General features: G+C 41.8%; 1 protein-coding gene and 1 long non-coding RNA gene across 3 annotated transcripts; one reads left to right on the top strand and one right to left on the bottom strand.

Annotated features, from left to right (window-relative positions):
• The first annotated feature begins 5,197 nt into the window (after positions 1-5,197).
• LOC136677985 (uncharacterized) lies at positions 5,198-6,639 on the top strand. Its single transcript, XR_010796451.1, has 3 exons — positions 5,198-5,306; positions 6,191-6,263; positions 6,425-6,639. It is a non-coding gene; the product is annotated as an uncharacterized lncRNA (long non-coding RNA).
• A 6,792-nt stretch (positions 6,640-13,431) lies between these two features.
• On the bottom strand, positions 13,432-15,989 carry LOC136679213 (protein fuzzy homolog). 2 transcript variants are annotated; one of them, XM_066657616.1, is made up of 2 exons: positions 15,872-15,989; positions 13,432-14,969 (listed from the first exon to the last, which is right to left on the bottom strand). In XM_066657616.1, the coding sequence occupies exon 2, from the start codon at positions 14,898-14,900 to the stop codon at positions 13,614-13,616; it is 1,287 nt and encodes a 428-aa protein (XP_066513713.1). In that variant the 5' UTR covers positions 14,901-14,969; positions 15,872-15,989; the 3' UTR covers positions 13,432-13,613. The 2 variants fall into 2 exon arrangements, with proteins under 2 accessions (XP_066513713.1, XP_066513714.1); XM_066657617.1 differs by lacking the exon at positions 15,872-15,989 and adding an exon at positions 15,181-15,303.
• Between the last annotated feature and the right edge of the window lie 335 nt (positions 15,990-16,324).

The raw sequence follows: 16,324 nt of genomic DNA on the forward strand, positions 1-16,324 counted from the left end.
ACTTTGCCTCCTGAAAAGAAAAGAAAGTGGCCGCAACTGTTACCACAGTTAGTGTTTGCTTATAACACCACGGTGCACCAGTCTACCCATTACTCCCCATATGAATTAATGTTTGGGCAGAAACCACAGCTGCCCATTGATAGGTTGTTGGGGAATGGTTGTGAGGAAGGGGAGGGGAACATTGATCTTTCTGATTGGGTAGCTCAACATAGGGAGCATTTGGCTGAGGTGTACGTTAGAGCAAAAGAACATTTAGAGGAGGCAGCAGCATATCGGAGGCGTAATTATAATGCACCAGCACCCCTACTTTCTCCAGGCACACGGGTTCGTTGTAGGAATCATTTTCAAGGTAGGCATAAGGTACAGGATCTCTGGAGTTCTACTGTTTTTGATATAGTGGAGTGCTTAGATCATGTGGGGACTCTGTATAAGATTAGGCCAACAGGGACTGAGGAAGGTTGCAAAACAGTGCATCGGTCAGAATTAAAGGTTGTGACCACGGCAACAAATTCATTAACACCAGCCGAAAAGGTTATTGTAGAACCCGGGTTAGCTTGTCATCAGGAGGTAGGTTTAGATGATTTAGAAGAAGAGAGTGTATCGGGAGAGGTATTGGTGGGTGTAGGGCCCCCAGTAGTTGATGTGGTTGGGAGGGTGACTGAGCCTCGTTTAGGTCAGGTAGTGGAACCTATCCAAGAGCAGCAGGGGTGTACAGTTAGCGCACCTGCTATCCCCTTAGCTCCTCAGGTGCCGTTGATACCTGAACATCAAGGGCCGGAGTTTTTACCTGTTCCTATGTTGCGGCGTTCGGCTCGTAGCACTGCAGGCCAGCATCCAAACCCTTTCCACCTCCCTCGTGCAGCTACAGCAAATGGTGTTACTGGTTTAGTCACATCTGGCCCCGTTCTTACCATTTTTCGGCCATGGCAGTAGTGTTCTGGTGGGGTAACTTGTTCACCGGGACGGTGAACTTTGAAAGAGGGGGTGAATGTGGTATGGTTGACAGGGAGCGCTAAAGAGGGTATTATTGTCGCCACCTGGTGGGTTGGATAGGACGATAAAAGCCCCAGGATCACCAATAATTTTCACTTCCGCTTTCGATCAACCAAGGTGGTGTGTGTGGGCGTGCAGCGTCGTCGCGGCGGTGGAAGCTGAGTCGTATTTCTCTGGCTGAATCGGAAGCCAAGTGTCCGAGGTTTAAGCAGGTTTCTAGCCTTGCTTGACTACCCAGCGATCTATAGGGTAGACAGTGGTTCGAGGCCACGGATAACTGACTTCGCCGTTAAGGCTTACACTTGATTGCAGTTGCCTGAACGTCATTGTTCCGGTGCTGGTTGATCGCACTTTGCAGCAGCTAGGTTGGTGTTTCTCTTTTTTTATATTAGTGCATCTTATCTTGGTGGGTTAGGAATTGTGATATGGGGAGCAATGCGGTTAATGGCGATTTATGTTTTAACTTCAATATAGTAATTGACCGCGGTGGCCTGAATGTCACACTTCCTGTGCCAGTTGATCGTGCTTTGCAGCCTCTAGGTGGGTGTTTATTTTTTTATTAGTGTATCTCATCTTAGCATTTTGATTGTTATGTTTTAAGGACAGGAGTGTACCGAAATGTAGACTGATCCTGTGTTTTATGTTTCTAGTGGCGCCAGGCCTGGTTGCCTGTAGGCCACTGTTTTCTTTTGTTTCTTTTCTTTTTTTCCTCTCCCTTCTTTTTATATTACTTGCTTGCCTCTCATGCCAAATTTTTTAGCAGTATTGTATTGATTTATTGAGCTATCTGTACTGTTGTCTTTTAATTTTCTTCTCTTAGTGGACCATACGCCCACTACTTTTACTCAGTGTTACTAGGGGTTGCCCTTTATGCCCATTTAGTGTTTAACACGTTTGAATAAGTCTTAATTGTGATGGCCCTAGAGTAATTATTAGTGTTCTGCCCCAAGGCTTAAGTTTGAGTACTTTTGGTTTCTTTCTTTTTGTGAGTGGTTTATGTTTAGAGGTGTTTTCTTTGTTTTGTTTACTTGGGGTAATTAACTGGAACTCCTTCGTTACTCTGTGGGCATCTTACTATTAACTTTTTAGGTGTTGTCCGAGGTATTGGGCTGAATGGGAGTGTTCCTGGTGTTCACTATTGAATTCAAGACTCGTGTTAATGTGAATTGATTTTTTTTTACTGTGTTGACTGAATAAAGCGCCTTTTGTTAAGCAGCCTTATCACTCATTTATTTGAGAAACCTGACAGGGGTCCCCATACCCTTTAGACAATTGGGGTGGCGTAGTCGTGGTTATTGTATGTGGCGGTAAGCTCTTTTATTTTATAGAGGGTGCATAGTAGTAGCCCCTGAAGCGTGCGCCCCGCCACATATGGTTGGGTACCACCCACTTCCTGGTCCCCATTAGGAATGATTTCATCCGGCCAAAAGACATTTTCAGTGTAAAACATGGCATTTAATTTGGTGGACAAGAAAGAAAATTATTTGCAGGGGATGCCATCTAAGGAGCTGAGAGCAAGTGCAGAGGAACGAAAGTAAAGCACAAGGTAAGCACATAACCATTATAACCAGTTTTCAGCACTCAGATTTGGTTAGTTAGCTCTAATTAATTTTCAAGATCAGGTAGGCTCTGGATCCACCGCAACCCTGAACTGGATAATGAATGAATGAATAATGAATGAATAGTTAGCTATGTTTTATGACATTTTCCAACTAGCTAGCTTTAGTAATATTATGACTAATACTATATAGTAGCACACAAATCAATGTGAAGGGGTTTATGTAAATTAAAAAGCCAACTGCAATATATTTACCCTACAACATTGCCCTTGGTATATGGTTTAAGTGAGGGAGTGAAAAAAGAGAAGAAAGTGAGGAGGGAGGGAGTGGACTGGGATTAAATAAACAAAAACAAACATCATATATATAGATATATATATATATAAATTTTTTTCTTGGTAAATACTTAAATCAAAAGTGTAAATGTGTTTAAATTTAAACTAACACTAAAATATGAAACACTATATAAACACAGACGGTGACTGTACCTTGACAATTAAACAGGGAGCTAGTTAGATTTCTAAACCTCCGTCAGAGCACAGCGAGGCTGTGAGGTGCTGAAGGTGTAAATATACCACATAAAAACCAGTGGATTATTTAGGCGCTGTTTAGAACGGTATTCATGACGCCTCATGGATTTAAAGGCCAGTCCTGCTCCGAGCTCGAGGCTGAAAATGGCGCCCTGTTAACTCACTTTTTGTTCGATTTTTTCTGTTAAATATAAATTAAGGTGCAGTTATGTAAAACTTGTAGTTGTCTAGCTCAGCGGACTAAAGGACTTTTCGATTGTTCTTATCAGACAGTATCAACCATCGTCTTTCAAGATCAATGATTTACCCAACACCATTGACTGAGTGGGCGGCACGGTGGCGCAGCAGGTAGTGTCGCAGTCACACAGCTCCAGGGTCCTGGAGGTTGTGGGTTCGATTTCCGCTCCGGGTGACTGTCTGTCAGGAGTTGTCCGCGTGGGTTTCCTCTGGGTGCTACGGTTTCCTCCCACAGTCCAAAAGCACACGTAGGTAGGTGGATTGGCGACTCAAAAATGTCCGTAGGTGTGAGGGAATGTGTGTCTGTGTTGCCCTGTGAAGGACTGGCGCCCCCTCCAGGGTGTATTCCTGCCTTGCGCCCAATGATTCCAGGTAGGCTCTGGACCCAGGTGTGCCCCAGAGCTCCATCCTGGGGCCCCTCCTCTTCATCATTTATCTTCTTCCCCTTGGCCATATTTTTCGTAAGTACAACATCAATTTCCACTGTTACATGGATGACACCCAGCTCTACCTTGCCTGTAAGCCCACTTCCAACCTCCCTCCCCCCTCCCTTACTGACTGCTTAATGGAAATAAAATCTTGGCTTTCCTCAAATTTACTTAATCTCAACAGCGATAAAACTGAGGTTTTTCTCATTGGTACTAAATCAACATTATCCAAAACTGACAGCTTTTCCCTTAACATTGACAATTGTTCTGTTCTCCCCACCCCACAAGTAAAGAGTCTGGGTGTCATCCTCGACAGTACTCTTTCTTTTCAATCTCATATCAATAACATTACCCGGTCTGCCTATTTTCATCTCCATAACATCAACCGTCTCCACCCCTCCCTTACTCTTCATACCACTGCCATCCTTGTCCACAGTCTTGTCACCTCCCGCCTTGATTACTGCAACTCCCTCCTTTTGGGTATTACCCACAAATCTCTCCATAAGCTTCAACGGGTCCAGATCTCAGTTGCCCGTATCATCACTAGAACCCCCTCCATCCACCACATCACTCCTGTTATCTTTCCAATCTCCTCCATGTTGTAACTCCCTCTCGCACCCCCAGATCCTCCTCCTCCTCCATTCACTTGACTGTTCCCCCTGCCCGTCTCACTTCCATGGGAATTAGAGCTTTTAGCCGCTCTGCTCCCCAGCTTTGGAACACTTTACCCCCCGACATACGGAACATAAACTCACTCCCACAATTCAAGACTTCACTCAAAACCCACCTGTTTAAGATTGCCTTTTCTTTAAAATGACTCAGTTGCATTGTTTTTTTTATCCAGTACTGTATACGTGTGTGTTTTTCGGTATTATTTATGTTTATTGTTTACTCTTTGTAAGGTGTCCTTGAGTGACAGAAAGGCACCTATAAAATAAAATGTATTATTATTATTAAACAGGAAATCAAAGTCACATATGTTTTCAGAAGCTACTGAGGGTTTGGTTAAATGTTAAAGAACACAGCAGTAACAATGACCTATATTTATTTAATATCTTTATAATAAATGTACATGTTAAAATTATGGTGGAAAAGTCTTAAAGTGAGTGTTTACAGACTAAATTACACAATAAACACTGCATCATATTGCATAGAATTAAGTAAATACAATCCCTATAAAATCAGAAGGCAAACTATTTATGAACAATGTGTTCACGGGTAACTGAAGAAACAACTACCACCGGAGATGTTAAGAGCTCCAACCAGCCTGTACATTTAAAGGCTCAGACTGATGAGCACAACATGAAAACTAACCAGCAGGTACCAGTGTCCAACCAGGAGCTATTCGTAATCAGTAAAAGTTGTACTCAAATCTAATTTCATTTGCAAATTTGCTGTAAACACCTTAATATAATAAATCTTTGAAATTTGTCATTAATCTGTGTTTCTAGTTGACCAGCACTGCAGCTAATAACATGGCAGAGGATGACTCCTGTCCTTCCCTCCACTCAGAGACCCAGATTCATGATGCTACTCGTCCAAACAGCACTTCTTCACCGGTACAAAGACGTTAATCACTTCTGATGATTCTACTGTCTGTCTTTGTCGTTTTTTTTTTTTTTTTTTTTTGTAAGGCAGATATAAAATTTAAGAAGCTTTTGTGTTGATTTTTTGTGTGAATTATTACACTAGGCAGTTTAAGGTATTGCACCTGGATGGGTAAAGATAGAGGGATGAGGAGGGCAGATTTTATCTACCACTGAGGCTATTTTCTTGGTAAATTGTCACTCTATTCTGGACACTCACGTCGTCCCCACAACACACTTTCTTTCAATCCGTGTGTGAGTAGAATCTGTGAGAGCTATAACACAAAATCGGCCCCCTTAAGGTATCGTATTGATGTGTGATGAAGGTCCCCACAAGGCCTGTTTTTTTCTTGAAGTGTGAATGCAGGCAGTGACGCTACTGTTGCACACCCTGCCTCCTCCTGCTTGCAAATAAAACTAGTCATCCTTTGCCTTCTCTCTGGTTATGTGGCCTTACTTAAAGCTTTCCATGAATCACCTGACCCAAGGCCTGGTCTTCCGCATTGTACTTGGCCAATCACATCACTTAGATCTAATAAGCTCCTGGCTACCTGCACGGCCACTTTTGGATTCCACTTCCTTCCTGCTTTTATGATTTGCGCTGCTGCTTTTACCACTGCATCTTTCAATCCCGACAAAATAATCTCATGACTCACCTTAGCACATTTAAATTGTTCAACTAAACTTGAGTGGTAGCTCCAGCACCCCTCTCCCATACCATGCCACACTACTTAAACACTGCTGCATCCCTAGCCACTTGGCCACCTAATACGAAGCAGTAAGCCAAACTACAGACACCACAATACTGTGACCTTACTGACCATTCTGACCCATATTTCTCTGTTTCTAATCCACAGGCATACGGACATGCACTCCTGTGCCTAAATGTCAGCTGTGCTCACCTGCAGTCTTCCATGTGTTAATTCACAGGTACACTGATCCATATTTCTCTGTGCATTTGATCAACATTGATACTCCATATTTTTTACCATCTCTTATTCAACCATAATATCCAGCCACCAGTCTACAGCTCTATTTAGGCATACCTCTACAACTACTTGCAATTACAATTCTGATCTGACCTCATTCAGGTACTGAAAGCCTCTTGGAAGAAGAAAACACTTTGGCAACAGACAGATGTACAGATAGCGGAAAGGACAATCTATTCATCTCATCTTGTATTGTACCATCAAACTGTGAGAAGTGTTTATGGGCTGAACGTGACGCTCTTTAAAAAGATCACAAAGTATCTGGAATGGCATTTATTTGTTTACATACATGTCGCAGGAAAGCACACTGCACATGGCTGAAAAGTCTACTGAATGTAGTTCTTCATTTCCTAACTTTTAAAAAGCATTTGGATTTTACTTCAAATAATTAAAATACCATGCATTTAAATGCAGCACTATTTTGCTGTTTGTTGTAAGAAGAATATCCTTATGCTTCCAAATTTGAATTGAAAATTTGAAAATTAAAAGGTGAATTCTGCTATTTAAATGTGAATTTAATGTGCTGAAGTTAAATGAGTTAGTAGTTTTATTCTAGTGTTAAGTGTCATGTGAGTAATGGTTAACTAATGGTGGGGTTGTTAAATCTGGTTAAAAATATTACATTTCAGAAAGTATTATTCTCGCAGTAGAAAATAAAAGGTTTGCACATGGTGGAATCAATTTAGACAGTAATTCACTACTCTTTCAATCGTTTATACTTGAATAGAGATCCTTTCACTGATTTATCTTTTAATAATCTCTTTAACACATAAATTCCTATTAAATCAATATCAATCAAAGCAAATTCTGCAATGTGATGAAGATGATTACATGAGTGATGCATTCTATCATTAGCACCATTTGCTGACTTCATGCTACATTTCTACCAATGACCAACTAAGCAACAATAAACTTAAAAGACATGTAACTATTGTTGCAAATATTGCAAATTTTCTTTCAATTTACAATTAATATTAAATATTTTACAAAAATGCTTTCTGATGCATTTGATATTTGAGCAATGCATAATTCTTAGCATTTGCTATCTTAAAACAATTCATTTTTCATTAATAACATTTTGTTAGGGCGGCATGGTGACGCAGCAGGTAGTGTCGCAGTCACACAGCTCCTGGAGGTTGTGGGTTCGATTCCCACTCCCGGTGACTGTCTGTGAGGAGTTGGTGTGTTCTCCCCGTGTCCGCGTGGGTTTCCTCCGTGTGCTCCGGTTTCCTCCCACAGTCCAAAAACACACGTTGGTAGGTGGATTGGCGACTCAAAAGTGTCCGTAGGTGTGAGTGTGTGAGTGAATGCACCTCCAGGGTGTATTCCTGCCTTGTGATTCCAGGTAGGTTCTGGACCCACCGCGACCCTGAAATGGATAATCGGTTACAGATAATGAATGAATGAATGAATGAACATTTTGTTACAAGGTCCCCACAAATCAAATGCAAATCTGTGTGAATTATGCAAATAATATGTATATGAGGTCCCCATCAGTTATGTTGACTTGATATTTTTGAGGTCCACATTTAGCATGATCAGAATACATACTTCAACTTTTCTGAAGTTTGAAGTCGTGTATATGCTCACAAAGCTATAGTTAGTGTACCTGATTTTTTTCATACCCCAAGGACCTTTAGAAAGGGTGGTCCCCAAAAGTGATGTTCAAAAAGCTGGTCCCCATCAACCATGGAAACCAGTAAATGTGTGTGTGTGTCTGCAGATAAGAGTTCAGTTGAGAGTGACAAATGTAACTAATTTAGTATAAAATGGAGGTGTTGATTGTGGATTTTGTTAGAGACAGAAATGGTAAAATATGAATGTAGATTTCAGTTAAAGAAACGCCAGAGAAACAGAGAGGAGGGGAAACGTGGTCGAGGTACAGATGTGTTACTCTGTCAGGTTTAATACAGTCAGTCACATGGCACTCTTCACAGTCATATTCTGTTATACTGGACACCCCTGATCTAATGACATTTTTATTGTCAATTTTGCATTAAAACATCTCTATTCAGAGCAACCTTAAATATGAGAATAGTCTGCAGTTTTGAAAAATGTGTAATATGTGTCTTGACTTAAAAACTATATCAATCTACACATTTCTCTCACATTAAAACAGTCTGGCTGATTTTTTATATTTTAAATATATAATTCTGTAACATTAAAATGTAGAATTTTTGAAAATCAATCAAGTTTAACTTTTATTTGAAATTTAAACTGCTGTTAATAATGTGGCAGGAATCAACATCCAATAACAAAGTCAACAAAGACAGAAATGCATTTCAATGTATTTTATTTAATTATTTATATGAGGAGCACTTGTGGGAACTCTCTTCCTGATGTAGCCCCTCTACGTTCCTACAGTGCACTTCTCTAAAAGGCTTCTGCGATCTCTGCAGTGCAGCCTCTTCCATCAGCCGAGCCTCCGTCTCTGCTCCACCTCTTCTACTGCTCCTCCTTCAGCAGGTGCTGGAGTCTCTTTCTCTCGGCTTGGATCTTCTCCTTCTCCACAGACACCTGGGCCCAGGCCTCCTCCAACTGGTCCATCTGGAACTGCTTTTGAGCATCCAGTTGCTCGCGTCGTTTCTGCAGTTGATTAAAGCAGGTACGAGCAACTTGCTTCTTAGCCTCCGCATTCTTAAGCTCAGTCCTGAGCACCTCCATTTTTGAGCCCTGCTCTTCCTCCACCTTCTTTAATGCCTCCAGCTCCTTCTCCAGTCGGCACACCTTCCTCTCTGTCTCCTCCTTTTCTGCCCTTGTGGCTTCGATGGTGCTTTGTGTTTTTTTGAACCGCCGAGCCCAGGTCTCCTTCTGTCTGGCCCACACACTTTCCGCCTCAGCCTGACGCTGTCTCTCCCTCTCCAGCTCCAGCACGGAGTTCTCTTTAACCTCCTGGAGCTTCTCCTCCAGCTGGGTCTTCTCCTCCCTGACAGCGTCCAGCAGATCTTTCTGGAGCTGTTTCTCCTTCTGAGCGTGGTCAGCATTTTGTTTAAGGAACGCCTGGTACACCTCCTTCTCCTTCTCCCTCACTTCCTCCAGCTCTTTTACCTTCTTGACCCAATACTTTTTCTGCTTCCTTTTCTCTTCCTCCAGGCGTTCCCGGGCCTCCCTCTCTCTCTGCAGCTCCTCCTGCAGCTGTTTACGGAGAGATTTTTTGGCTTTTTTCTTTTTGGGCCAACAGGACCTAAAGATGAGAGCCAATACTCCTGCCATCCTGACACCAACAACAAACTACAAACACGATGAGTACACAACAGACGATAGTCAAAGCAAATCTGAAGTTAGATCACCGACCCTCCCGCTTTTATAGCCTCAGTGACATCACACCCGTTCGACATCACCTCGGAACTCTGACCCAACACAGGCCTCAGGAACCTTCAGGTGCATTCCAGAACATTCTAGGGTTTGTGCAGCTAAGCATATTTTATTTTTAGCTTGTATTTACAGAGAGGGTGGCACTTTGATGGGCATATCCTCAATCGAACAAGCACCACCTACTTTTGATGTGACAGTAGGTGAAAGCCTCACTGTGTAGCCAGGAATCATGCATTCGATTCCCTCAGTCTTCAGGGTCTTGAAAGAAAAAAATACGCCTCCATTTTGGGTTATAAACCAATGCCATCTCTTTAAAATTTAGAACATCTTTCTTTATTCTTATTTTCTACGTGTTTCCTGGCCTCTGAGAACTTGAATTTAAAAATCCCATATTATATTATTAGATTCTTATTGTGAACATTTATTTAAACTTAAACTGCTTTATTTAACACTCCTGTTATGTTCCGTTTTGAAGTTTGAAGATCTAGAAAAGTAATTAAAAGTATTTTTTCAGTATGAAATTTCTTCTGCTTGCCTTAATTAGTGTAATCAACATATCATATGAAAATGGTTCCTCTCACATATTTGTAACAACCCCCTGCATGTCTATATCACATAGATACTGTTCAGGTCAATTTGATGGAACTGCATGGGAGTCCTACCAACATTACATTGTGTCAAACAGACCTTTACAAAATTAGCAGCCGAAGCAAAAGGATGACAGTCCAGGAGACTCTGGAAGTCATCATTGATCATGACAGTGAAATAGAGGAGGATGTGTCTGAAGTTGAAGACTATCTTTTAATGATTCTGATATTGGGGCAGCACTGTGGAGCAGCAGGTAGTATCACAGTCACACAGCTCCAGAGACCTGGAGGTTGTGGGTTCAAGTCCCGCTCCTGGGTGACTGGCTGTGAGGAGTGTGGTGTGTTCTCCCTGTGTCCGTGTGGGTTTCCTCCGGGTGCGCCGGTTTCCTCCCAAGGTCCAAAAACACATGTTGGTAGGTGGATTACTGGGTAGGCTCCGGACCCACCACGACCCTGAATTGGATAAGGGTTACAGATAATGAATGAATGACTAATCCTCCCGGGTCTCTGGTTTGCTCCCACAGTTCAAAAACATGGAGGGTAGGTGAATTGGCTTCTCTCATAACTCTCCTGGTGTGTGGGTGAAACAGTGTGTATGTGAATGAATGGGTGGCATTTGGCTGCCACTTCTCGCCAGTGTGTGTGTGTGGATTGAATGATGAGTGTAGATTGTAAAGCGTCCTTGGTTTTCTAGAAAGGCGCTATATAAGCGTAACGTTAAATAAAACACCTTTGGATGCATACTGGGTGGCACAGCAGGTTAGTGTCGCAGTTACATAGCTCCAGGGGCCTGGAGGGTAATGATGGCCTTCAGAGTATTCACTGGTTCTGCTCCCATCTACACCTCAATAGACACTTAAAACCATCCGTTCCTCAAAGGAGCGCCAACTAACACGACCAACCCCCCGTACAGGTCAGTCGAGGCTATTCTCATCTCTGGTACCACGCTGGTGGAACGAGCTTCCAAGCACTATCAGAGCAACAGGAACCCTCTACGCATTCAAGAAATCCTTGAAAACCCAGCTCTTCCGAGAGTATCTTTTGCACTGAAAGGCTTTCTTTAATGCACTTATTACTTCCTGGCATATTGCACTTCATGTAAGGTATAATTGTATAATTGTATCATTTGTGCTGTAGTTTGAATGTTAGATCCTCTTTTGTAAGTTGCTTGGGATAAATGTAAATGTAAATGTAATGCATTTGTATGGCACTCCCAGTGGCTCTAATTGGCTGTTTAAATGTAAATATTTAGATTTTAACTTATTCATGTGTATTTTGCATGCAATAATAACTATTGTAATAGTAGAATGAATATAGAGATCTGTACTTGATGAGGACTGTGCTTAAATGTGCTAATATGAAAGTACATGAAAGCAGGTTTGCTGATGCTCAGCACTATAAACATCAATCTGTGATGCACAGTGATCTGACATTTTTCTCTTGTAACATTTGGTGCCACAGTAGTTTGGAGCAGACAGGCACTCCCCTCAAACAGTGAGCCTTGGGCCCAAATCACTCTGTGGCTTTTTCACCCGTTATCCTTCTTCAGGACACTTCAGCTAGGTGCTAGCCACTGCATACTGGAAATACATGTTGTTTTTGATTTTTAATGCCAAAACACATTAATTCATCATGTCTGTAAATAGTTATACATTCTGGAGCCTATCCGGAATCACGGGGCGCAAGGCAGGAAAACACACGTCATGGAGGGGGCGCCATTCACTCACAACTATGGTTGTGAACACACTACGTGTTTTTGGACTTTCTTGTTGCTTATAACAATTTTTCCTCATGTTTTTCTACTCTGTTCCAATTGAACCATTATTTTAACTAATTGCTAGTACTTCGACTTGGTTTAGGATACAGGACAGTTTATAAATTAGAAGTGATTTTTTTTTCTATTTAAAATGACCTTGAACCAAAACCTTTAAATTCTAAAGTGATCAAATGATGACCCACAATTAAAGATACAAAACATAGTTCCTTTATTGTGAAAAATGTAATGACAAAGTGACACAACAGAAAATCACAATTATATTTACAGTTAAGGGACACTGCTGCAAGACCGATGCAGAGTACTTCAAAAAGATACAGTGAATCCTACAGTAGTCTTATATACCCGAAATTGACCACAGTCAGTAGGTACATGGCACAAAAGTGTGTGGTTTAAGGGCTAGCCGCAGCTGTATTAATGGACCTCTATTTGGATTTTTACTGCTTTCTATAAATTGGTGCATAATAAAACCATGGAGATGTACACAAAGTCATTTAGATTTCATGCCTAGCCAAACCAATCTTCAGTTCTTGAGAAACGTACAGACTCTGAACTGTTGACAGTGGTGGTGATAGGAACCAGACGTCTGAAGAGGTCTAAAATGTTCCCTAATATTTTCTCATCTCAGACGCTTAATTGCTTAAACCTTTTGAAATTATTTTATGGAAAAACATAACTCCTCTTTAAAATTCTTACACAGCTGCAAAAATGTGTTTTATAACGTTGGGCAAAAGAAAAAAAAAAAAAGAATATTAATCTATGATGAGCTTTAACAATAAGATCAGTAGGACATTTCTTTCACAGGTCATAGTCCAGTGAATATCTGCGTACTGCATCATCACATTGTACTGAAGACATGCCTTCCAATGTACTGACTCAGCAATGTGGCTTGAATGAATCAAACCAAACCATTTTGTTTTACATGAAAACACCCACAGAAACTCATCTGGGTCAAGATCCACACATTGTTACAGTAAAATACATTGGGACTCGTTAGGAGGCTCATTTGCATATCACAGTCAAAGACCGATATCATGAGAATGATTAAGAAACATATTGTTCACTCTTAAGACCCATGGGGCCAATTTGTGTGTGTTGGGATTAATCCGTTATCCAACAAACCAGGAAGCAAATAATTCCTGTAATCACTTGCTACTTCTTGTGGCCCAGAGGAGGCCATTCCTGTCAGGCAGTGAACAAAATATTCTTCTGTCTGTGGCAGCAAAATATTTTTAAAATAATGTATTACATTTTTTGTAATAACCTTTTTTAAATTAACAGTGATTAATTCTTAAAACATTACATTTAGCATCTAAAACACTATCTATTGTATCTGAGTAATGAAATTTGTTTTCAAAACTGGGATATTTACTTCATTCATTCATTAAAAATTAATTCAATTTCAGTAAAGTAGAAAATTAGTCACTGTATTAACAAAGAGAGCCAATGCATGAAATTACTCATTATTATTTATTTATTACACTAGCTGAGTCATTATTTAGAATTGCCAAGTAATATTTAAATCAGTATTTGGAGTCAGTCTGACTTACTGGTGAAACAAACAGGAGAATAAACACACTATTTGCCTGAAGGAAACTGAACCTCTTGCAGTGTCCTAGAAGCCAGTGGCTGCAGTAATGGTGCTGAGGGTTTGTGTGGCGACAGAGCGCAGTGAAAAAGTGGGCACAGACAGATCAGTGAGGAGGTAGAGCTGGTGTTGAGGAGTCTGAAGGCCATAACACTTGCACTCATCCGTCACCAGGTAACACTGCACAGGCTGGTGGGTGAACCTGCCACTAAATTCCTCATGGAGTGTCTCATGGGCGGCCCCTGAGGTATTTGTAGTGGGTGCCTCTTCTGTTGTGAAGTATCGAGTCGCAGCAAAAGTGTAGAAGTGCAGCAACATCTCCCAGCGCTGAGCCGGAGAAGCAAGAGGCGAAGACTCAGAAGAGCTTCGGGAGTGTGAGCAGGCCGTTACTGAACGGCGGTTTTCACGGTTGATGAGCAGCAGGGCTTGGACATCCCAGCGAAGATTCACTGTTGGAGGCAGAGGAGAACGTTCTGCTTGGTCCAGGCAACTACGGAGAGTCTCCACAACAGGGGTCCAGAAAGAGCCCACTAGCTCACTTTCCACACGATGCAAAGATGGGCTGGGGCCACAAAGGACACACACAAATACGCCAGGCAGCAGCTGGAAAGAGAGCAGTCTGTGGGCAACTGTGGGACTTCCCTGAGGCAGAAAGACCGGATAGTCACAAGAAGTGACCCCTGAGAGCAAATTCACAAGAGTGGACAGGAGAACAACCTCTTGAGGAGCGAGGCGCCACCACTTATCAGTTGCTACAGCTAAGCGTCCCCTAATAATCAAACAGCCGAATTCACTGTCTGATGCCTGGGTGAAGGCGTCCAGAGCCTGCTGCAGTATGCCAGGCTGAGAGGGCAGTAGGCAGTCGGCACAACGGGTCAAATGTCCCATGAAGCCCTGGTCCTCACCCTTACGCTCCAAAAGCCTGTCAATCAGCTGGTAGCATGAGCGCAGATCCCTCTTTAACCGCTCCACATTACGTATGTTAGCCAGCTCATCTTGGCCCAGCACCAGCACCATGCAATTCCAGGTGTTCTCCAGTAGGTGACGGAGATGTAGCTCACTGACTGCATTTTCCCCACTGCCACTCACAGCTATGAGCATGAGACTGTCCTGGAAGACCCTCCAGACCACCCGGCTGCCTTTCTCTGTCTCACAGCTGGACAGCAGAGCACCCTGCCCGGCCCCGAACATGTGCACCCCATTCAGAGACCCGATGACAGAGAAAGGGAGGTGCTTGGAAGAGCCCCGGGAAAACAGGGGGACCCCACTAGCTGCGGTGAGGCACAGCAGCTGGACCGTCTCAGCCTGAAGCATCCTGACAGTGCAAATAGAGAAGGGACAGGGCTCTGAACATAGGTCTCAGACCGAGAGGTGTCCTCAAGCCTGAAAGAAAAAATTAAAAGAGAAAATTTACTTTATTAAATAAAACAGACAAACAATGTTTCAAGCTGTTTTGATGCTAGCTACATGTTTTAAGCTTGATGTTAATACCGCGTCTCTTCAGCAACACGCTGTCGCCAATGGCTTCTAACTCTCCAACTAGTGCACTTCGTAAGAATTTAAATAGTTATTTCTAAACTCTAAAATTACTCACTTGTGATATAACGACGCGTACATATGTTCCGATGGACATTCCGAGCTGTAATCGAGTGTAAGCCCCTTATTATTAAGCTGTTTTGATGCTAAATATTTTATGTTAGTTGAGTTTAGCTGCCGCGTCACCATAGCAACACGCTGTCTCAAATGGCTCCCTGCTCCCTACCTAGTGGACTAAATAGTCACTTTTAAACCCCAGTAGAGGTAAAAATATCTACAACTGTGAGTAATAATTTATGATACAAGGAGGTGTGTATAATTTCCGATAGACAGTGCTGTAATCGAGGGCAAAACGTTTATTAAGACCTATATAGTGCACCACATAGTAAGAAAGCAGTTGTTTGAGATACAGCCTCCTAAGTCTTAAACTGGATTTAGTTTTTAAACACTTCTAACGGAATTAATTAAAGCTGGTTATCACACTGAAATAGTGCACAATTACCGGACACGTGCACTTTTTGTGTGCAGGATCCAGCTTTTTAAAATATAGCAGTGCACCGGCAATCGTTTAAGAAACACAACAGAACTGTTTTCCAACGTCTAAAACCACACGCACATTTATAGTGTTGCTGAATGGAGTTTAAACTCGGACCTCAATGTTACGTGCAGATGTGGACATATCTGATATATCTCAAAGATAACATTAACGTTTTTTCAAGAGCTAAACGATAAGTAAAATTATTTATTACCGTCCTTAAGTGAGCCCTAACGTTTTTCTCTCGTGCTCCATTGCGACTCCTGTTTCTGTTCCAATCCCTCCGCGATCCCTTAAAGCGAGCATTGATTGGACACAACTGCGTCTGTGACCATTCATCCAGCTTTACGATTGGTTGCTTGATTAACAGACTTTTATTATATTAAAAATATGAAATTTGTATTTTAAATTGTTTAAGATAAATCGAACTGTATTTGGGCACAGCTAAATTATGCTATCTGCTTCATAAAGGGCAATGCTACAAAATAATAACACATTTCCACCAATTGATTATAGATATAAAAGTCAGTATATGGCTTAAATCTTTGACTTAAAGTCAAGCTTTTCACACTTACACTGTACTACATCCTCTGTTCAGAAAATGCACTCAACCTTGAGTTCCACACTAAAGAAATCTCCTGTCTTCAACTCATAGATGTCAACTGGA

The sequence above is a fragment of the Hoplias malabaricus genome, chromosome Y (assembly GCF_029633855.1).
Source record: "Hoplias malabaricus isolate fHopMal1 chromosome Y, fHopMal1.hap1, whole genome shotgun sequence".
NCBI lineage: Eukaryota > Metazoa > Chordata > Actinopteri > Characiformes > Erythrinidae > Hoplias > Hoplias malabaricus.

Coding starts and splice junctions, on each gene's coding strand:
- LOC136679213 (XM_066657616.1), bottom strand. CDS start 14,900: ATGCTTCAGGCTGAGACGGTCCAGCTGCTGTGCCTCACCGCAGCTAGT.